The 23038-nt window shown below is 38.1% G+C and overlaps 2 protein-coding genes across 4 annotated transcripts in view; one reads left to right on the top strand and one right to left on the bottom strand.

Moving 5' to 3' along the window:
- The first annotated feature begins 2467 nt into the window (after nt 1-2467).
- On the top strand, nt 2468-6732 carry LOC149842400 (nascent polypeptide-associated complex subunit beta-like). The gene is made up of 6 exons (XM_089999134.1): nt 2468-2545; nt 3761-3828; nt 4539-4687; nt 4777-4833; nt 6239-6277; nt 6460-6732. Exons 2-6 carry the CDS (start codon nt 3761-3763, stop codon nt 6612-6614), a joined length of 468 nt encoding a protein of 155 aa, XP_089855260.1. The 5' UTR covers nt 2468-2545; the 3' UTR covers nt 6615-6732.
- Nucleotides 6733-20195: 13463 nt separating this feature from the next.
- Nucleotides 20196-23038, bottom strand: part of LOC149842399 (uncharacterized) — a 32104-nt gene continuing 29261 nt past the window's right edge. For all 3 annotated transcript variants that reach the window (XM_089999133.1, XM_089999130.1, XM_089999132.1), the window contains exons 6-8: nt 21308-21369; nt 21111-21207; nt 20196-20478 (exon numbers count right to left, since the gene is read on the bottom strand). In XM_089999133.1, the coding sequence (XP_089855259.1) occupies nt 20425-20478; nt 21111-21207; nt 21308-21369 (213 nt within the window). In that variant the 3' untranslated portion in view covers nt 20196-20424. The remainder of the gene's footprint in view (nt 20479-21110; nt 21208-21307; nt 21370-23038) is intronic.

Genomic DNA, 23038 nt, shown 5'->3' with positions numbered 1-23038 from the left:
GGTTCAGACTCAGAATCATGTTCAAACCAGATTTAAGATGATGGTACTGGGTCCGGACCTGAGTTTAATCAGACCCATCATAACAGAAATCATACCTGGATCCTATAAAAACTACATGAACCAGACCCTAACCGTACCTGGTAAAATAATAATTTTTTTATCATTTTTACATTAAAAATTTGCGGATCTTAATCATAACTCTGGTTGGACCCGGGTCTGGTATAAAATTTTACAAACCATACCCAGATCCATGTATTAATCCGACCCTTTGGGTCCGACCCTTTGGGTCCGACCCAGATTCTAATCGGGTCTTCTTATTTATCATCAAAACCTGACCCTATAGGGTTTGGTATGGATCGGGTCTGCATCAAACCTGACCCGTTGACACCCCTACCATGAGCGGCTTGGCTTATTTTTCCGACTCAAACCCAACAAATTTTTTTATAGAGAGAGAGTCATTGGATGAGTGTCTCAAATGAATGATGAGAGAAAAGGAAAAATATTAGTAGGGTTTGCTTAAAAAAAGTAAAACCTGACTTGTTTATACCCGACCCAATTTGTACTCAAAACCAGTACCTACATGGGCACGTAAGGCCGGGTGGTTGCGTTCTCATCCGGGATTTACCTCGCAAGGGGTGGGCCCTCCGGTCCTCAATGACAATGAGGAGGGTTTCCTAGTCATAAAAAAAATCCTATATGAGCTTACAACTTCAGTTGTACCCTTGACCAAAAACAAATTGAAATGGGTCTGGTTCCAATGTTTAGACCCGTTGTAGAACAGGTGTAATAAACTTGAACCGAAATTGACCGAGTTACATAAGCAATGTTATTAAAATCGGTTTACTAGGTGAATCGTTTTTAAAAAAAAAAAACTGAATCATTTGTGAATCGACAACTTTTTATTATTGAATGACACGTGTCATTAAACACAAAAAAAAGAGTAAAAAGATGCACAAATATTTGTGCATTAAGTATCTAATCACCGTCTGTCAGTTGTGGGGTCCAAGGCCTGTTGGAGGGCTATAAGGTGCTTAATGCACAAAATTTGTGCCATGTGATTGCACTCCATCCGGACTCCCAAAAAAATATGTTAAAAACATATAAATAATTATTTTAACCACTTAAAAAAAATTAAAAATAAATTGACACGTGAATTGGCTAAGGGACGACTCTATCTAAATTGACCTGTTTTAACAACATTGATCTGAAGCTGGGACAGATGTGGACATTTCTGCCAAAGTCTATTGGGATCTGAGTCAGGATCAATGAAGCAAATGTAATTGGATTTAGGTCATAAACCAGTTTTATCCCAGCCCGTTATACTTTTCCCTATATACTCTACTTTAGGGCTGTCAACTGGTTTGGTTTGGTCGGATACTCTGATCCTACCCAAACCTGAATCTTCAAGTATGGGCATGCAAAATGCCGACCCAAATAATATTCAGGTTGGCCTAATCTATATTGTTTGATATTTACCTAGAGAAACTACCCACTGGAGTATAGCTTAGCTGTCAAGAGACATCATGTTCAAAAGGTGAGTATAGCTGAGATGCGTATGCTTAGATGGATGTGTGAAAATACAATAAAAGATAAGATTCAAAACAGGGAGATACGTAAAAAGATAAGCGTTGCACTTATTGAAAATAAAATGAGAGAATCGTTTATGATGGTTTGGACATATTCGACAAAGACCTAATAATGCTCCGGTTAGAAGAATGAAGAAATGAAAAAAATATATTAGTTAAAAGAAGTCGGGATAGGCTTAGGAAGACATGGATGAAGATGATAGGAAATGATACGAATGCTTTGAACCTCACAGAAGACATGACATTAGATAAAAATGATTGGAGGAGAAGGGTTTATGTGGAAGACCCAGAATGATTTTCTTTTTTGGTTCATATCGTGGATGGCATGAAGGTGTAGTTGTTGTTGTAAACTATCCACTGGATTAAAGACCTAATTCTGCCTGTTGTATTTAAGTTCACTGTCCTTGAGCTTACTCGTTGCTCTAATACTTCTGCTTGCAAAAGAGGTAACGCCCATGAGATTTAAATCTAGACTGCTTGCCTAGCAACTTAAGCCCCCATCCTACTGTACCAAACCCCTCTGGCATGACTTGAGCAATATGGTAGCCGGGTTTGAGTCATGATTTTTGTTAGTAACTTATTTCTAATAAAATTTTTCTTAAATTATGTTGATCTGGGTTTGGGATTCCATTTTCATCATCCGGCAAAACCCGAACCCAATCATTAAATTATAAAGGTGGGTCTGGATTAACCCTGACCCGATCTGTTGACAGCCCTACAGTCCACTACTATAAAACCAAATCGGATCCGAATCCTATAAGACCCGCAATCGAAAAACCGCGATACGGGCTGAGCATGACCCGACCCGTTTTCATGTCCCAGGGCAAAATATGAAAACAAGGGGAGGAGGTATAAATTGTGTCTACCAATCTATCCACTTTCCCCGTTTCCCACCAGTGAGCCCTCCGCTCGGCGGCGTCCCTAAAACCCAATCCTTTCTCTCTCCCTCTCTCTACAAGGTATGCCCTCCGAGGAAACCCTAACCCTAGATTTTTTTTCTGCGTTCTTCCTTCTGTTTCCTGTAATTCTTCGTGGATTTTTGTATATATTTGATGTTAAGATTTCCTGGATGTGTTCATGGAGTGCTTTTTGCTTTTTCTTTTAGGGTTTCTAGACCAGATTTAGGGTTTTAGGCTGCAATTGGTAGTTCACATTCTCATTTGCATTTCTTGTTTCCTTTAGTCGTTAACGCGTTCTATGAAGGGACTCTGTTGTCTCTCTTTCTCTCTCTTGGCGGGGGATTGGATTTGTGTTTTGTGGTCTCACGATTGGGGGATTAGAAGGGTATCTGAAGCTTGGAGGAAGTTAAAAATCGTGTTTTTTGGGAGATTAAGTTTTGATCTAGTTGGTGTTTGACCGAGGGAGGTATACGAGTGAAACGTGGTTTCTCTTATAATATTTTGACATGATGAAGTTGCTGTCTTGGTGTTACTTCTTCATTTATGCCATCCATCCGTTTTAGGATTTGGTTTTCCCTTTTTGGAAAGTGGGTGCTTTGGGTTAGTCTTCTTTGTTCTTTTTGTTTGCCAGAATTGGCACGAGAGTTTTCAGAATTCAGTGAGAGGTCTTTGCAACTATGCTTTCGTCCGATCAACATGATTTTTAAGGCTGTTTTGAAGGGGTTACTTGATAAATCTCATATTTAACGAGGCTTCTGAATCGTTTTTATACTTGGAGTCACTCAAGTGATCGAACCCATTTTCATTTAGGTCGAGGAAAAGGGGTGATTTGTCATGTGAACCCAAGCATAGTCCAGACGTGCTTACTTAAAGAGGGGACCCCCTACACACCTCCTTCCATACTTTGTTTTCATCTTGCTCCTATAACGTGATCTTTTAGTAATTTCTCCCTAAATCAGCGTTTGTAATTGCTATTTTATCATGTATCTATGTTTATATGTATCCATTTTATCCATAGCAGAAATACATCCAAGATTTGGGGGTTCTAATGCTGATGCCACATTACCTAGCATCATAAGATTGTATATTATGTCTTTCTGCATGCTCCTTAATATCTCTTGCTTGATATTTGTGATGTTTTCTTTCCTTTTTCTTGGATGAACAAGTATATGGACATTATAGCTTTGGCACAGCGATAATTTCAAATAGTATTGTGCGTGGATACCAAAGACTGGACCCACATTTGCTCATTTTTTTGGATATTTTTGTATGCAGATGAACAGGGAAAAACTAATGAAGATGGCTGGTGCTGTCCGCACCGGCGGGAAGGGGAGCGTCAGAAGGTGTGCTGTATGCCTTTTCTTTTTTTCAAGTTCTTAAAAGGGTAATTTAGAGGAGAATATGAGATTCTCTCTCCAGCACAGATAGGTGATGCATTTCTTAGTTTCTAAAAACTATGATATGAACATGATGTGTCAAAAGGCATCCAGTCCTGAATTTCATATTCCATGTTAATTTTTTCTTTTTCCTTTCAAGATGTTTTAAATTTAGAGTAATTTGTTTAGGGTTCTTTGAACTGAAAAAGTTTAATGGTCAATGGCAACTATATCCTAGAAATACTTTTTCATTTTAAAGTAGAAAATGAATGCCACTGTTTGCTTTCGAAAATCTAGAACCACATACCCTAATTTGGAATCCAACAGAGCATGCTTTGCTAGAATTTTGATTGGTTTTCATCATGACTGTAAACATCAAATTTCTGTCAAATGGGGGATTCTTTCCAGATAGAATTTGCATTTGGAAGCTATTTTAGGTGCTTTATGGTGACATCTAGGAGTCTAGGAATTTTCACATTCAAGGGACATCTCTGGTTTATTCCATATATAAACATAGTGTTGATGACGTCTTTGCGTGCATAGAAATTTTTGATCAGTCATTGAACATTAAACATCTTTGTGGTTAATTTCACTTGTATACTTCTAAATGAAGGCATCATTATTGCAGAGCTTGGGGTTCATTTAGTTATTAACTTATTTGGTTTTATGTAAATCAGAAAGAAGAAGGCAGTTCACAAAACCACAACAACTGATGATAAAAGGCTTCAGAGCACCTTGAAGAGGATTGGAGTAAATGCAATCCCAGCTATTGAGGAGGTCAACATATTTAAGGATGATATTGTTATCCAATTTCTAAATCCAAAAGGTACTCCCTCTCTCTCTCTCATGCTATGCAGCCTGGATACACGGGTACTAATGTTTTCTCTTATGTTTCATTTGTTTCTTGTACTGCAGTTCAAGCCTCTATAGCTGCCAATACTTGGGTGGTTAGTGGATCTCCTCAAACAAAAAGTAATGCTCTCTCTCTCAAACACCTACAAGACATATACACATGCATGTATCCGAAGTCCATACATGAGATTGTCCCAATATTTGATTGAGTTTTTCTATAACAAAATTCAAAGTATATGATATACTTTAAGATATCACTGGATTTGGACTTGATCTCACTATTGGTTGTATCAATTTTTTTCGTCCGCCTGACGACCTGGAATTTTACATAATATCTTTTTGCATTATTTAAGATATTGTTTTCGGATTTTTTTAGAAAATGAATACATGCTTGATACATATTTCCTTTAAAAGTGCTATATCTGCTGGTCTTCAGTATTTGTCTCTCTATTACATATTTTCTCTGATGGTATAGAATATTGCTATATTTTTGTTAAAACAAAGAAACCCAAAAGTATCTCAAATAAAATTTCTCTGATAGTTCAAAAGTATTGCTATATTTTTATTAAATGAAAAACTCAAAAGTATCCCGTATTTGAATTTATAACAATACTTATTATAAGATTATGTTAATATCATCACAAACATGTGATAGAAAACCTGATGATATTAACATTTTTGGCATTTTCATGTTCTCTACTTTTGTCCATGAAATTTGGCATGTTGCCAGCTGTAAGGTTGTGTAAAAGTGGTGAATGCTTGAACTTGCTAATGGGTTATAAGATCTGGAATGTGTTTTCTGGTCAAATCTGTCATGGCGTGGACATGAGTATATTAACTGTACATGTTGATCTTCTAGCAGCAAGAAGACCATGTTTTCCCATGAATGAACAGTTCATTTTCTTTGATTACTAGTGAACTGGCCATTCTCAGAACTGATTCTAGGTTGGGATTCCATATTTCTTTCTGTGAGGCTCACAATTCAACCTTGTAGGAGTTGCTGGTCTATGAATTTGAAAATCAATGTTAAGATCCGTAGCTTGGTTTGTGCATGGCGCTTTACCTTGCTATTGCTGTAAATCATGTCTCTTGCAGACTAATTATTGCAGAGGAAGTCTGCCCATAAGACTTCCAAAAGGTTTATTTCAGGTCTTTGTCTTCATTTTTTATTCATATGCACTTGCTAGGTTAGACTGGAGCTATTGCTTAGGTGTATATCTCTCTTGTAAATTTTAGTTTAGAGTTGGATCTGAGTTGAGGTTGACTTCAAGATTTCTGTCTTCATGCCTTGAATGAATTGGTACCTATCTTGCTGTAATTTGGATGACACTGTTCTAGTGTACTCATACGGGAGGCAATGAGGCACATACCTCAAAATTGTGCAGTTTTATGGTTAATTACCTTCTTTTGTTGGGATAAGTAACTCACTGGTTAATTGTTTTAGATGCTTCCTGTATTTTTTCCTTAAGTTATCCTTGTTATCAATGCTAATATGTGTTTTTTTTTCACCTTTTGTTTCTGGCAGAACTTCAAGATCTTTTACCGTCAATCATCAATCATCTTGGTATGTGTTTTCTCATTATTTGTTTCTTCTTCATACTGCTTTCATGAGCGAAGGCTGCGGCATGTTGGAAGTCTTGCTTATGTGGCATATAACTGATAGAGAATGAGATGCTTCACAGACATATTTTCTTTTTTCTTTTTTAAAACATCCTCTTGATATTCATTGCGTGTAAATATGTTCAGGACCTGACAATCTCGACAATCTGAGGAAGCTTGCCGAGCAATTCCAGAAACAAGAATCAGGTGTGGCCAAGCCTGAAGATGATGACGACGAGGTTCCGGAACTCATCGCAGGACAGACGTTCGAAGCTGCAGCAAATGATGGTGCAGCCTCATAGAGAATTTGAGTTTGTTTACGCCCCACAAATCCTTTGTTTATTTCTTGTTTTCCTTTTTAAATGTGACCATTTGAGTAGCCGTTTTGGTGGCAATGCACTTTCCAAAATTCCTAGATTATGTTGCGTATGTGAGATGCTACCCTTTAGGTGGTTGTTAAGGTATAATGGACATCTTTTCTTTTTTTACTCAGAGAAACCGGCCCAGGCGCAGAGACCTACCCGTGCTGGCTCAGCCTGCCGTACTAATGGTCTCTGCCCATGTCGGCGCAAAACTCTGAGGGCTTATTTCTGGACCCCAGGGAGTCACCAAGCTTCGGCTTATGCAGGGGGGGGGAGGTGGGGTGGGTGACGCCCATGGGATCGGAATCTAGACTGCCTGTTAAACGGTCTAGGCCCCATCCCACTATGCCAAACCCCATGGGTCAAGGTATAATCGATATCTGTTTTGCTTTGCCTCACCTCTATGTGATTATGGACTCTTGATATGTCTGCATATATTTTATGAGTTCCGTGTAAGCTATGGACTGGGAAGACTGCTGGGACAGTGGTTAGGGAGCAGAATCATTTCTCAAGCCTGCCTTTAGGTTTTTCTAGGGCTGGCTTGGTCTAACCGTGGCATTTGTCGTTTGAGCCCCCAACAAATCCCAGCAGGTCACAAGTCTTGTTTGAGCCCATTTGGCTAGTTGCTTTGGTGACCCTTCCCGAAAATATAATAAGAGTATATAAGGATATTTTGAAATCGATGTCAGATTGGGGCTCAACAGCAAATGGATGATCAGGTGCAGCGGTATATTACATTTGTGCAATGTGATTGTACCTGATCCTTCCTCTATTTTTGATAGGTCCTGTCATTCACATAGTGAAAAAGAGAGTGATACCAGATGGTATCCCATGTGGTAAGCGGGGTCCTGTGCCAAGCTGAAAGCCCAGGCTCGAATCCCTCTGCACCATGCCACATGGTGCTTGAGAGATATCTGTTAGGGGTCTGCGTAACTCCAGCTTGCCTATAAAAAAAAGTATCATGAATATAATGACTGCTCAAAAACCGAGCTTGGCCTGGCTCGTTTGGAAAAACAAGTGTTTGAGCCCGGTTTGGGTTTGCTCCAGCAACGTAAAATTCATTTATTTATTTATTGATTTTTTGAATTATATGAAGGGCGTATCTGAACATGCTACCTCTTTAATCAATAATGGGCTAACGCCTGGGGAACGTTCTTTTGATTTACAACAAAACTTCCCTTATTAGTATTTTCAGACGAACTGGATGAACTTCATTAGGACCAATTATCATATGTACACAGGCACTCACATTACCTTCATATTATATCCAATTTGAATGAGATCCTTCATATCATTTCATATGGGGCCTTTTTGAAGCCAGCTAAACATGTTTAAGTTGCTCCGATATGAGATTCAATGACTCAAACCTATAAAATGGACATTAGCACTGCAGATTGTATAGGTCTTATTATTTTACTGGTTAATATGAATGCAACTTCTAATGCAGCTAGATCCAACTTATGATTGCATGTAATTATATAACCATTCAGGATAAATAGCTGACCAAATCGGGATCTGTAAAGGCTTTCCCTTTTGGGTTCTGAATCAACTAGATCTAATTACGTCCAACCCCAATCCGATACAAGTGTAATGTCTTTGCTTTTCCAATTGTTCATGTCCCATCTGGGTTTACCGAAATGCACCCAATTGACAAGTCTGGTTCAAGTTTTTGTTTTGGGTTATATGAGGTCGAGAAAATGGAAGCCCAAACTCCACTTAAATAAATTAAAGGTTATTTAGAACGGAAAATACTGCATTTCTTGAAAACCATATAATTTTAAAAAATCTGCTCGATGTCCAAAATTGTAGTTGTTTGCTTTTAAAATGACCATTTTAATCTTTGTGCGGTTCGTCTGGATATATTAGTCTGTAAATTCATGTTTATTTTTGTGGACCTCATGAAATTTGCATAACCAAATTTGTAACCTCCTTTTAAAGCATAACCAAATTTGTAACTTCTTTTTAAATTGAAACCTCTAAACTTCACAACTATTTCACTAAATTTTCATATATAACATGAAATTCACAAGATATACTGCAAAACTTCTTCTAATAACTGACCCTCGAGGAGATTCACAAATATATGGAGATTTGCAGACCTTACGAAGTTCATGTAACCATATTTGTGAACTTGTAACTTCAAAACATAGTAGAGATCGAGCATCTGGAACATCTTCTTTGGCGACTTCTTCTCCTTGGTGACGGACTACGGGAAGCCAATGAGTAGGCTCACCGCACCCTTTCTCGTGATATCGGAGAAGCACAACTCCTGCATGGGTTAGGACGAGGGGAGGATGAGATTGCACAGGACGTGCTTGCCGACAAAGAAAGTCCTAACGACAACCTTAACGGTGTGGGTCTACCCCTTGATCTTTAGATCAATGACCTCCCAATCTATTTTCTGAATTTGAGACGTGGTCAGGTACTTGATCCTTAGGCGATAGAGCCCCTACCTCCTTACTTTCGAAAAGTCTTATAGGTCTTCATGCACTCCTTTTTTGTAGTTAGAGGCGATCATGCACTCAGAGATAGAGCGAAGGTTAGCCATGGCGATCGATGTCACATGATCCATATCTCTGATCAAACTCCCTACCTCCTTCTCGTCATCAGAGAATGGGTCAGAGATGACGAATTCTTGGTTGAGGTGGGAGCGGTTCATGACAAGGATCTAGTAGTACTCTTTCTAGAGCCACTTCATGGTGGTCTGCATGAGGTTTTGCCTCCAGGAGAGGTCCGACAAGGTTGGGTCGCTCGCGGCAAGGAACCACATGGCGCTTTGGAGGTCATTTACACTCCTTGGCTTCCCGGTGGCTCTTGCAGCAAAGGGAGGTGAATTTGGTGGGGAAATCCCACTTGGAGACGATTGCCTCGATGCTCGTGATGATCTGCTGCTCCTTGAAGGCATTGAGGCAAAGGGGGGACGCCAAACCGAGGAAGGAAGCGGTAGAGGGATCTCCTCCACCCCTGATGTCGACAGTCATGATGCCACAGGGGGTTTAGCTTGCCTTGATGCTGGCAGCAGGGGTAGCCGAAGTTCAGTGATCACCTGACGGAGGGGGTTCTCTATCCCTGATGCTAGCAACAATGTTAGGCTCTAGCAACTCCACCTTTCTACGCAGCTTCTTCAGAGGGTTGCCCCGATCAGTGACTCTGACTGATGATCTACGTCTAGCATCTACTACGCACATGGTAAACCAAGACTCTGATACCAATGTTGGAATTTGGAACCGACGATGTGCACAGTGAGGGCAAACATTAGATCGACAGAGGAGAAGAGAATTGGGGTTTTGATTACCGACCTGCTTCAAGGAGATTTTCTCTATACACATATCAAGCTCTCCCCTAGAGAGGCAGGGGCTGGGTCTAACTATATTGCCCTGGGTAGCCATTTCCCCGATCATAACTCCCCTCATAGGATTGATACAATCCAATGAGTTTTAAGCCCACCACTATCTTAGTGGCTCATAACTCAAGGGCCCACTATGGGTCCTAGGATTCCTTGCCCACTACTTTGGGTTATTGGATTCTCTTATCATATCTCATGATACACTCTAGATCCAAAATCTTGATTCATATTTTAGATCTAATACCTGGATTTAACTTTGGATCCACTTTATGTTGAAGGTTCACTATGTGAGACCCAATGGCCACACTAGATCCGTATCAGGATCCAATCTCTCTCTCTCTCTCTCTCTTGTATTTACACTAAGGTTAGGTTTAAGAAATGGTCTATTTGAATGTATGGGCGTTGGGTAGCAGAATTGCCGATGCACTCTAATGTTTGGGAAAATGGTTTTAGCAAAATGTATGTGATGGAGAGGGTTTTGGCAACTCCAAAACCCTCTCCAATGCATAAAATCGACACCTACCCACTTATGGAGGTGGGTTTTGTCAATTCCATGGATGAATGCTCTGCCCAACACCTTGCCCAATGCACAAGTATTCTTGGTTGTCCCTCTCTGTAACGACCTCTTTCTTCTTCCCTCAATTGCCCTTCTTTGCAACAGCCTCTTTCTTCTTCCCTCCATTGAAGCATGCATAGAGATAGGAAGGCAAGTTTTACTTTTTTTTTTAAAGATTTTTATTGACTTTATTAGCATTTTTAATCTAATTTTCTCTATATTTGTTTCTTTTTTTAACTTTCCACCATTATATTCACTCAGATTATGGGGGTTTATGGATATTGGTGGTTTCTTTTTATATCAATTTTTTTGGTCCTCTTGTTTTCATCGTGATTTCGTGTTATAAAGTTGAATGAAAATTTTCCTATGCTCATTTTTCTGTTGTTTGTTTTCCTCTTAAATCAGTTTGGTTTTTCAATCTTTGTGTGCAGTGATTTTTCGTTGATATTTTTTTTTGTAAAATTTTGGCATAAATTTCCCTCTTCTCGACTGGCTTCAACGACAATCCTGACTTGCCTCCCTCCACTTCCATCACTCCTCTCAATCCAAAACCCAAGGCCTTGTTAGTGGTGGTGATGTTGGTGTTGGTGTTAAATTAAAAAATTTCCTTGGTAGAAAACAATCCTTCACTCTCCTAGGTGGAGGAATATTTTCTATAAAAAATTATATTTTATAGAAAAGCTCTTTTAGAGAAAAATTCTCTCTTGTCTGGAACAGTCGAAAAATCTATATGTTTTGAAGTAAGAAAAGCTTTCGTAGAAAAAGAAAGTTTTGCCTACTTTTCTAAAAGAAAATTTTTTATTTGTTTGTGTAGCACGAAAAAAATAGGCTGAAAAAGTATGATTTTTTTTTGCTTGTTTGTTTGTTTATGAAAATTTTTCCCTCCTGTGTCAAGTGCTAACAAATGATAGTTCTTCTAAAATATTGCTAACAAAACAAAATATGCAATAATAAAATTTTGAAGATAGTAGCATTATCAACAATACAATTAATGATGGTTGAATAATGCATCAAGGATCTTGCCTTGTTCCTGTTGTTGCGAATTATTGGACCTTGTCCTTGTGTCCTCTACCCAACTTATGTTGTAGACAAAAACATATATAGGATTACAAACATGAAAGATGAGTTGTATTATATATAAAGAAAAGGAGACATCAAAATATAACAAAAATATTTGTTATTAAACGATAAGAACTGGAATATAGGGGGGACTGAAAAGCAACTGAAAGTGAACAAAAGGAATATGAGATATCAACAACAATGTTGATGCATAAAACTATGTGGCCTAATTGCTCATGCTCTGCATATACATTCATGAAAAGTAAATGAGAAAAAGAAGTAAAGAAGCATATTGTTGAATCAAGATCTTCTTCTAGACGATGCCTTAGGCTATAAGTATAGAGGGAGATGTCACCCAGGAGGTTGGTAGTGATTCTTTTAGGAGAAATCAGTAGTACGATTATTTTTTTCTTGATCAATGTCATGAAAGCTCTGCATTGTGAAAAATTTGTGTGAGTGGATCTTTTGAAAGCCATAAGCATCCCCTAACAAGTCAAATTGTCAAGAGAAAACTACATTTGTGTGAGTGAATCTCTTGAAAGCCATAAGCATGATGTTGTGTTTCGGGTGGTCCTAGGTTAGGTTTGGAGCTTATGTGGGCTCGGTTTGGTCTAGATTTAGTCAAAGTCAAAATCGTGTAAGTAGGGTAGGCTGGTTTTGATAGATTCTAGTAAAAAAAAATCTCAAATTTGAAGAGAATATTTCAAACACTTTAGGGAAGGTACTGACCAATTTCAAGGCTAGGAGACAAAAAAAAAGTCAATACAATTTCTAAAATAGGATAGACAAACATGACATGATAGGATCAGACTGACAGTCACACCTGATTTGTAAAATCGATATCTCAATATTGAGATATGATAAAATTGAGATTTTTGAAGGGTTCAAACTAGATATGATAAAAGTAGGGACATTTGAGAGAGGGGAGGATGCACCCCCTTGTTAGCTTCACTGTGCTTTGTTTTGGTGTTGACACGTGCCACATACTAGATATGTCATCTCAACTGTAGAAACTTTGTAGGACGTTGACACTTGTTTAGAGTAGGACCCACTCCGGATCTGCCACCAAAGCCGCCATATCAACATATGTGACTCCCACACTGATTGGGCTATCCACTTTAGCATTGGATCTAGAGCACCATCTAGATAAGGATGATTGGCTGGATCTGGATCTTCTCTTGGGTCTAGAGCTCTAAATGGATTTAGGTAAGGGACAACTGCTAGACCTTGATTGGTACAAACCTAACCCACTTCTTTAACATTAAATAAATCAAATACTAACATCCAAACCCAAAGACTCGCTACACCCGCTATATTAAAACTAGAAAAAAAAACACTACTGATTCAAGATCTATGTACCTATGTGGCTTAAAGCCTAAAAAATCGATATTAAACAAAAACCTTTTCATGTTATCTAAGCTTTATTTCTTGGATTTCAAGGTTGAAAGAGAAACCTTGATCACAAAGGATGCATCAATTCAGATTTATACAACATTTACATAAAAAATCATTGGGTTGTAGAGGCAAAAATTAATGGAGGAGGAATCTCTCCTTGGTTGCAGAAAATAAAATGGAGGAGGAAGAAGGTTGCTGGATTACCTTGAGCTTACCTTGAGAAGTGAATGAGCGTCAAGCGAGCGATAGAGAAGGAAGGTCACTGGGTTGTAAGAAACCAAAGTAGAGGGGGTCATCTCTCCCTAGTTGCAGGAAAAAGAAGAGGGGGTGAGAGGGGGCTTTTCCCTAAGCCCAAAAAGTTTTTGATAAGAATGATTCCTCCACCCTTTCCGATAAAAAATGGTACTTTTTAAAAAATGTCTTGAAAAGGTTGGAAAAACCATACATTTTTTCTTACCATCCTTCACTTTTCCTTGACGTTTCACTTCCAAGTGTATCTTTTTTCTCCTTACCTACCAGGGGGTACAACTAGCATGAAAAATATCTTGATATTTATGAAAATATCATGAGAGATTAGATGAAAGTTTTAAACAATTTCTCACAATATTTTAAAAATATCACATTTTTTGTAAAAACACAAATGTCATGTTTTAAATGGGATATTTATGTTTTTAATGGCTATTTATCATGAAGAATTATGTGTTTATATCTTTAAATATATTTTATTTGTATTTCTTCATAAAAATTTACTTTATTTTTTATTACCGATATTTTGCCCAAAAAATGCAAGTTTTTTTTTTTCAAAATTATTCTATTTCTCACTAGCTTTTGGTTGCCATTATTTTGCCGTTTTAAACTTTTGTCACTATGGGTACACCAGGATTCGGCCGAGGGATTGTTGCAATCTTTTGGGAATTTGTACTTTATCATGAAATATGCAATTTCATGATATACCACAGTAACACATCCCCTTGCTTTTGTCACCCAAACAATCCCACGTTTTACATGTGGAAGGGTAAGGAGAAAGAAGACGTGAGATTAAGTCCACAAGGAGTTAGGTTTCACTCATTTCCTATGTCATCCCCCATCTCCATATCACTCTTAAACCTTATCATGAAGTTGTTTTGATCAAAATCTGACCATATAGATGGATTTCAGCATGGTTGATTTAATAAGGAACGACCCTTAGATCATATTTTTTTAATAAAAAATATGATTTTTTAAAACCACATTTTGTGCTTTGTCAACTATAGATTTTTGAATTGCCAAAAAGTCCTGCACACAAGTCAGATTTTGATATTCATTAAATGAGTGATGTAGATCTCATCTGTGGAGTTTGATTTGAACTTAACAAGCTGCATCAATGAAATCCTAAGGAGTATGAAGATAGGGATGACATAGGGGATGAGTGAAACTGATTGACCCTGCCCATCTAATAGAGGCGACTTGTGAATGTTACCAAGACATCATGAGTTCGAAACCCATGAGATCAACCCTTGCCGCAAGACTGAAGCTGGGTGTACTCAGTGGGCAGGCAACGGTGGGGGGGCTTCAAAAAAAAAATGTGAGACCCCAAGTGATATTGGGTTTATATTTTATATAAAATATATAAATATATGTATATACTATTTATATTTTATAGTATTTTATCAATATATTATATATAATATGTATTATCTGATATATTTAATATATAAATTTATTAATACATGTATAATATATATATATATATATAATATTTATATTATATGACTCCCAATAACTCAAAAGTTTTGTAAAAACCGAGTTCAACCAGTTTTTTACCCAGCCATCCGGGCCGAGTCAACTGAGTCAAACTATGATCAAGATCACTATCTTGTAGGGTTTTAGGTGTGGAAGGACCCCAAAGTTCCATGACAAGACATGCTTAACAAGGGACAAGGGAAATGGTCACACATCACGTGGATTGCCAATTTCAAAATTAATGGCCTTAGGTACAAATTAAATATTTAACTGGACGGTTAAGTGCACTAATATAACCTGGGGATCACGAGTTCAAATTCCATAGGTTGTCTCTCAACTTATGTCACAAGGACACACCATTTTGGCAGTGTGTCCCTCATCATACGACCAGACATGCTATAACACATCGATCCAGACGCAGATTACAACAACCATTATTTTATAATTTTATTAATTATTATTTATTTTTAATCGTAAATAAATTTTTTTTTGAGGAAGGAAAAAAAGGAAATTATCAAAAGATCAAAAAAATGAAGAAGGAAAATAAATTGTAAATATTAAAATATCCAAAAATAGTTTTGATTGATTAAACAAAAAAAAATGTGTCCTCTATCTTATTTTTGAAAAGCTTTTCAAACTTGCGAGTTGAACCTACATCGTCCATCCTCATGTCCTCGTATCTTTGTGACATAGCTCACAACTTACCTATAAAAACTGTCTCTATTGGGATTAAGGCCGGTAAAACAAACCGAGCAACTTATGGCTCGGCTTGTCCCAAACTCGTTCGTGTTTGGATGGCGAGAGCTGAGCACGAGCCAAGTTGAGCACGAATAAGAGGTGTTTGTGTCCACTCACATATGTCAAGAAAACATGTTAGCTACATTGGGTGGTTGATTTTTCTTACTTCTAACAAGTCAAGGATTCCTTTATCACTATGAACCCTTTCCGAAAAGCTTACATATATATATATATATTTAGTTTAGGCGAGCCAGCTCAAGCTTCGGCTCTTAAACAGCCCCTGCAGTTTGAAACTCACAAATGCATATCCCTTGGCCTTTGCTATTTGAGGAAGTTGGGTGTACTCCCTGGTGGGCAAGAGAGATCTAGGTTTTAGGTCAATGAACTTAGTGAGCAAGGTGACTTTTTTCCATTTCCACACTAAGTAAAACATCTTTTTATCTGCATCTTCTCTTGTTTTGGTAGAAGATATATAAATGCAATTAATGTTTATAGGTATTTGAAAATTTTAAAGAAATAATTTCTAATAATTTCAGCCGAAGTGTGTGTGTGTGTGTGTGTGTGTGTGTGTGTGTGCATCCATTTAATCTTTCACTATCATGACAAAATTCAACCATGACAATGCATTCTTCGGGTGCAAGATCTTAGGGGGGAGTTGGGTCACCAGGGAGAGTTTGAACAATGTCACTAATATAAGAATTGGAAAAAAATTCTAGTGAGGAAAATTCTCACAATAAATTTTAAAATTTGCTTTTAAAAGATTCTCAGAAAATTATTGGTATTACATTAAAATTTAATATAATTGAAATATAAACTACCAAAAAATGCATTTTTTTTACAGGAAAGCTGGGATAGCCTAGCCCCATGGAGTCCCATTATGTTGTACCATACAAGACTATATGTCACACGGTTGAAATACACTAGGAGTGTATAACTCTATGTAGAAAATGTTTGCTAAACCGCCAGCTAGCTATCATATCGAAACCCCGGTAATCCACTTTAAATTAAAAGAATGGATCGGGTGGCCAGCCGGACCTAGGCCAGAGCCAGACCCATGCGATCCAGAGCATGAACCGGCTCTTGCCGGGTTTGGGCTGGGCCGGTTTTGGAGATTGTATCGGTTATAAACAAATATATGATGATAAAATTAAGAAATTTTCAAAATATTGCTAATAGTTTTTTACATACATTTGAAAAGAAATAACTATCTAAGGCCTGTGCATAGAAAGAGTATTAGTGTCGTAGTCACAAATCTTGTTATGGGGAAAATCTTGGCGAGGAAATTCTCACAACATTTTAAAAAGCTAGTTGTTCTCAAGAAAATCTCAGAACAATATCAATATATAAACATATAAAAATATAGAAAATGCATATATAATACTAGAAAAACTGGCGAAATCATTCTTGACATGTTAATATCATGTTCAAAACACGATATTTTCAAAACAAATGTCATTTTGAAATTATCGTGTTTTTTAGCAGCAAAATAACAGTTTTAGACACATTGAATTAAAATCATGATATTTTCAAATTATCAGCGATATTTGTGACTATGGTAAAAACCACCACTTCATGGTGGGAGTGGGATCCATGAAATGACCTAAAGGCTTTTGGCATTGCTAATGCCATTCAGACTTCCGACCCCTCTAGCACATTGTATTTGGATACCAATCATTGAAGATCCAAAAGGGTAATAAAATCCGTTTTGGATTTAAACTTCAAATTCTATACAGCTCGATGTTTTATGACGGATTTATGTTTGGATTCAGATACATTCTGATCCCTTTACATATTTTACATGTAAAAACCTTGATCTAGGTCTTCCTTTACCAGATCCAGTATCACCATATACAATTCAGATCTGATCTCAATCTTACACCATTGGATCTTATTCAGAATAAACGGGTGCACAGACCAAAATTCAAATTTGAATTTGCATCAGGCAGGATTTAGCCTGTATCTGATCAGTTTTCAGCCCTACCTGAAGTGGGCAAAACCTGACCTAAACTGTCAACCAGCTTTGAGCATGCCACCCGCTATAAAAGCAAGTACATTGCTCTCATACAAAGGCATATCATCCACAGGGGCTCCCCTGATCTGGTGGGGGCAACTTGTGAATGGCACCAAAGTTGACGGGTTAACGCGATGCCACGAGTTCGAAACCTACTTGCTGCAAGGTTGAAACTAGGTGCAGGGACCTCATGGGCTTTACCAACCAAAGGCCTGCCAATGTGCAGTCAATGATTGAGGGGGGTGAGGGAGTGAGGGTTTCCCTTGGCCTAAGCCAAAAAAAAGGCATACGTACCATCCACACAAGACATGGCCCCTCACCAACCTTATCTACGAAGAATAAAATTTCTGCTTCACTCTCCACCAAAAACATACCATCCATACAAGAGGCATGGCCTCCTCACTACACTTATCCACAAACCAACATGGAATTTCTGCTTCACTCTCTACTCACACCAACAACTCCAAATCCATCAAAGCTCCATCGACACTCACCAATTTCTCTACAAGGAGAAAAGCATTCTGCACCCTATTTCTATATGCACCATCTTTCCTCTCAAGTCCTGGACATGGGCTCTGCCTAGAGTTCAAATTCATCGCGCCAGAGCAAACGGTAGAGGAGGCACAATCAGGAGCAAGAATCCATTCCCGCGAACTTGTTGAACTCAAGGACTTGATACAGTTGGAATCATGGAAGGAAGCTCAGAAGTCACTGAGGTCGAGCTCCTCGCGCTTGCGTCAAGAGCTCTACACGATAATTCAATCAATGCCGGGAAACAAGAGACCTCAGCTGAGGAAGCTATACTCAGACTTGTTCAATAGCGTGACCAGAGTAAGTTTTTCAGTGCTAGTCTCACCATCTGATCATAACTGTGTTCAAGATCTGTCAATGCGATGCGACTAACGATACATTTTATCAAACAGTTGGATTATGCAGCTCGAAGCAAGGACGCGGGACGAGTGCACGAATACTATAACAACATAGTCATGACACTGGATTACATTTATGCAATCATTCAGTAAGCTTCACTTAGTTCTACTGAGTAATGTAGTGTTTCCGATTCTCAATCATGTATCAGCCAAACAAAGACGTATGACAAAGGGCATTGTTTTGGTCTTCCAAGAGTATATACTAAGCAAAGCTCCTCTTGGTTTCACTGAGCAATGTTTTCAATTCTCAATCATGTATCAGAAAAGGAAAGAAGAATGACAAAAGGGAAGCTTTAGTCTTCCAAGAGCATGCCAAGTGTTGTGATGGCTAAATCATACCCTCATAGACCTGTACATGGTCATTTATACACGCCAAAATTTACAAGAGTATCATTAGAAAATAAAGACGAGCAGTGTACCCAAACTCTTGTGGAGTTTTATACCAAGAACACCAGAACAGGTTCACAGTCAATGAGGCATCTCTCGGCCCATAATGTTATGTTCAAGTTTGCTAGAAAGGGAAACGGAAACAGAAAAAATCTTGTGAAAGGAAAATGGGAAAAAAGGTTTTTCAGGCGCATGTGAAACAAAAAACAGGGGAAACACTAAGAAGAAGAAAAACCTTAATAATATAAATAAATTAATAAAATCAAACATGAGTAACATGAAAGGGAATGATTAGAAAACGCATGGGAAACACGTTTACACAAACTTTTGGCGTTACTCAAATGTTTCGCAAAAATAGTGTTGGTTATTTCAGAAACGGTTTCCTGGGAAACACATTTCCCATCCTCTTATAGCGTTTCCGGCAATCCTGATTATGTTCAAACAAAAGCAGTGGGTTTTCCACTTTTATCAAAAAAGAAAGAAAGAAAGTATAACCGACTCTTGTGCATGAGCTTCATCATTTTTTTTTATAGATAGCTGGGGGACAACCCTTATAGGATTTGAACCCGAGACCCCTCAGTCAGTTGTGATGGTGCGATCTTGCCATCTAATTATGTCATCTGACCTCGAGATCGATCAGATCTTGCAATAGCTGTCAACAGATAGACAACCAAACTGGGTTTTGGACATGGGATCTGATTTTTACAAGAGCAAGCCTGACATGAAAAGTACACGAGAGCCTACTAGAATCGTACCTGTATCTTTGTGACAGTGTATCCGTGTACTCAGGCTTGATGAAACACAAATTGTGCCACAGTCCAAGGATAGACAGGTGTTTTTTTTTTCACCTTGTCCCTCCCTCTCCCCCTCCCCCCCCCCCCCGGAACGTTATAGGCCCAAATCTTCTGATGAGAAACTATTATCTCATATACTCAGATTCATCTAGGAAGAAAAGCACATGGAGTTAGAATTATGCATAACTTTAAGGCTTCCAGTTTTGGGAAAATTTTGAAACTTTAGCCACCAATTATGGTGGATGTTAACATGTAAATTAATGAGCTTATGATTATTACATCAACCATAACTCGTACACTGAATGAAAATCCATATCAATTAGGATTTGTTTGCACATAATGTGTATGTGCCATGGTCATGAATTCCCAGCTGTTCCACTCATATCACGTCCATGTTTGTACTCCCATATTTCCAGTGGACATTCAGTATCATCAAATCTAAAAACAATTTGCAGCTGCAGCAGCAAATACCCAAGAAAATAAAAGAAAATGGGAAAGGAAAAGCGACCTAGACCCTAAACGCTTTCACAGAAACTAAACCCACTTTCTTTGAAACTTATCATGGGCGAAGGAGAAAAACAGAATTTATTTTCTGCAGCTTCATTCAGTATCTATATTTGTAGTGCTCTGAGAACTTTACATGGGCCTGCATGTGTGCATGTGCAGGTAGCTGCATACAGCTGCGTGTACATGCACGCGTGCGTGTGTAAGCATGTGATACATACAATTGAAGAAGCTCCAACCAGCTCGTGTTTCACACAAGGAGGTCTACAACTCGCTGATCAATCACCTTTCCCTCAGTCCATCACCACCTTACCTCATAAGCTCTTGCTTCAAGTGAATAGCGGGATCACAATATAGGCCCCCCTGCACCACAAGATACCAAGATCTCATAAAAAAATCAACTAATCTGTAAGCAAGAAGGTTCTAGAAGTGATGAACTCCTTGTTGAAATGGAGAATGTTTAGAATGATGAACTGATCTAGGAGTGATAAATCTCAGTTTTGTTTACACCCTGATTTGCCTGGTAAGCTCAGTTGATTTACAGCCGCACTATGATGCAGCGATCCAAAATACTCCAATTGGATAGGATGCTCTAGATCACCATATGAGACTACAGAATAAGAGTTGGGCTCATTTGTACAGAGTCATTCAAGAAATTGGTCAGGTGTTTGATTGACAACCGTGAGGAAATTGTCAAATAATGGGATAAAACTTTGTTAAGTTGAAAAATTCAGGTTGTTAAGGTGCTTTATGTGTGAAAAACATGTTTTCAAACTCTCGTTGAGTTCATGTAACAATTTTCATAATATTCAAATAACCACCAGTTATCGGATATTTAACCTGAAAAGCAAATAATTTAACCAGCAGTCATTGACTAGAAATATTGATTTATATTTGAAATGAAAAATGATTCCTCATTGGTAGCAAAGTTTTGGATGTTTCCTGCAGCACACTTGGAAGACATGTTTCCAAATAAGCATGAGAGAGAGGTTCACCTGAGTGGAATTAGGGAGAATGGTACTTGCAAGTTCTTCATTGATAGTAACGAGTAACGGGGGCATCTGACTCATTATCCCAGGCATCCCACTCATGCTGTACAAATTTAAGCAGGACCATCCACAAGTGAGAAAAGACAGACAACATATAAAAATATAAAATTAGGATGACAAAAGACCAATACTTGCTGACATACTCATTCAGGATGGTTGCAATATTACTTCTGGTGCGATGGAAGAGATCAATATTATCCTGTACCTGAGTAAAATAGAAAGATCCATATTAATTTGACAAAAGTGCACTTCTTGGAGTGCATAATTGCATTACAAAGTGATCCATTCAAGTATAATGTTATTAGAATGCTTGAGCAATTCTGTGTATCTGTAATCACAGAAAAATAGCAGGGGATAATTTAACTATGAAAATTTCTTAAACTGACAAAAACTAGGTGCATCTTGTGACATCAGCTATTCTCGCAGTACAACAAAATATTTAGACTGTCCATGAAGGTCAGCTGTTTGCACAGGATTTGAAATTCAATTCATGGCCCAAGGAAGTGCCAAAGGGAATGTTCATTTGAAACCACTCTCTGAATACCATAACTAACAAAACCATGACAAGAATGACATCAGGATGCAACACAAACTACGTGATATACCTCCTGTTCATATTTAGTCTAGATAATATCTGCACAAACATCTTGCAGTGCTCAGAGAGAGAGAGAGAGAGAGAGAGAGAGAGAGAGAGGATAATTCTGGAAAAGGCTCATAGAGTAGTGTATTAGAGTTGAATGACGTGATCAGATCCATACTGGTCAGAAAAATTGTGCTCAAGTCATAAGACGTGCTACCAACATCTTATCCTGAGATTTTAAGCACAGTAAGCAAGATCAGAACAAGTTTACTGAAAGATGCAGCTTTGCTCCTTTCCCTTGGTCGTGGTCTCCTCAACATATTGTGATGGTACAAGATCAGTACCATCCAAATGCCACATAAGATCCAAACTCTTTATGAATGGAAATGGAGTAATTTGTCATTTCCATATGAGGTAATTAGTAGGGGTGAACTTCTTAGGGACCAACTTGGACAGACATGATGAGTACAATCTGTAAGAAAAGAACGAGCGAGGAGAGAGAAGCTCTAATGGCTGCAGGAGAAACCCTCTTCTTGCTTTACATTAAGTAAACTCATATACAGAAATTAGGGTACGAAAATACCCATTACAGACAATACTAAAATTACAACATGTCATTAATGAGCATGTGTTAAAATAGATAAAATGAATTGAGTCTGGATCTCAGGATCCAGACCCATACGTGAATGACTACGTCTTTTCACCCTCCCTCAAGTTGTACATAGTTTTGAATCATGAACAACTTGTCTTTTAACATCCATAATCTATCCTTAATAAGTCCTTTTGTAAACAAGTCAGCAACTTGATCAGCAGTCCGAACGTATTCTGGTTCAATTTCTTTTTTTTCGACCTTCTGTCTTACAAAATGTTGATCAATTTCAATATGCTTACCACGACTGTGGTAGATAGGATTGAATGACATGTTGATAACGCTTTGATTATCACACAAGAGAATGCTTTTAGAAATTGATTCTCCTACTTCTGTCAATAGGTGTCTAATCCATGTTACTTCAACTGTAGCAGCTGCCATTGATCAATATTCAGCTTCTGTGCTCGACCTGACTATAGCCTTTTGTTTCCTACTGCTCCATGAGACAATTTAAGCCAATGAAAACACAATATCCTGAGACTGACCTAAGCTCATCTGGGTCTCCTGCCCAATCTGCATCTGTGTAAGTAAAAAGTTCATGTATGTGATGGTCATGCATACTTTTTCTGTACAGAAGACCATCTCCAATAGTTCCTTTCAAATATCGAAGAATGCGTTTAACTGCTTCCATATGTCCAATATGTG

Source organism: Nuphar pumila, chromosome 3 (genome assembly GCF_984573655.1).
Source record: "Nuphar pumila chromosome 3, dmNupPumi1.hap1.1, whole genome shotgun sequence".
NCBI lineage: Eukaryota > Viridiplantae > Streptophyta > Magnoliopsida > Nymphaeales > Nymphaeaceae > Nuphar > Nuphar pumila.
Note: the sequence above shows the minus strand (reverse complement) of the source record. Positions and strands in the feature narration are given on the sequence as shown.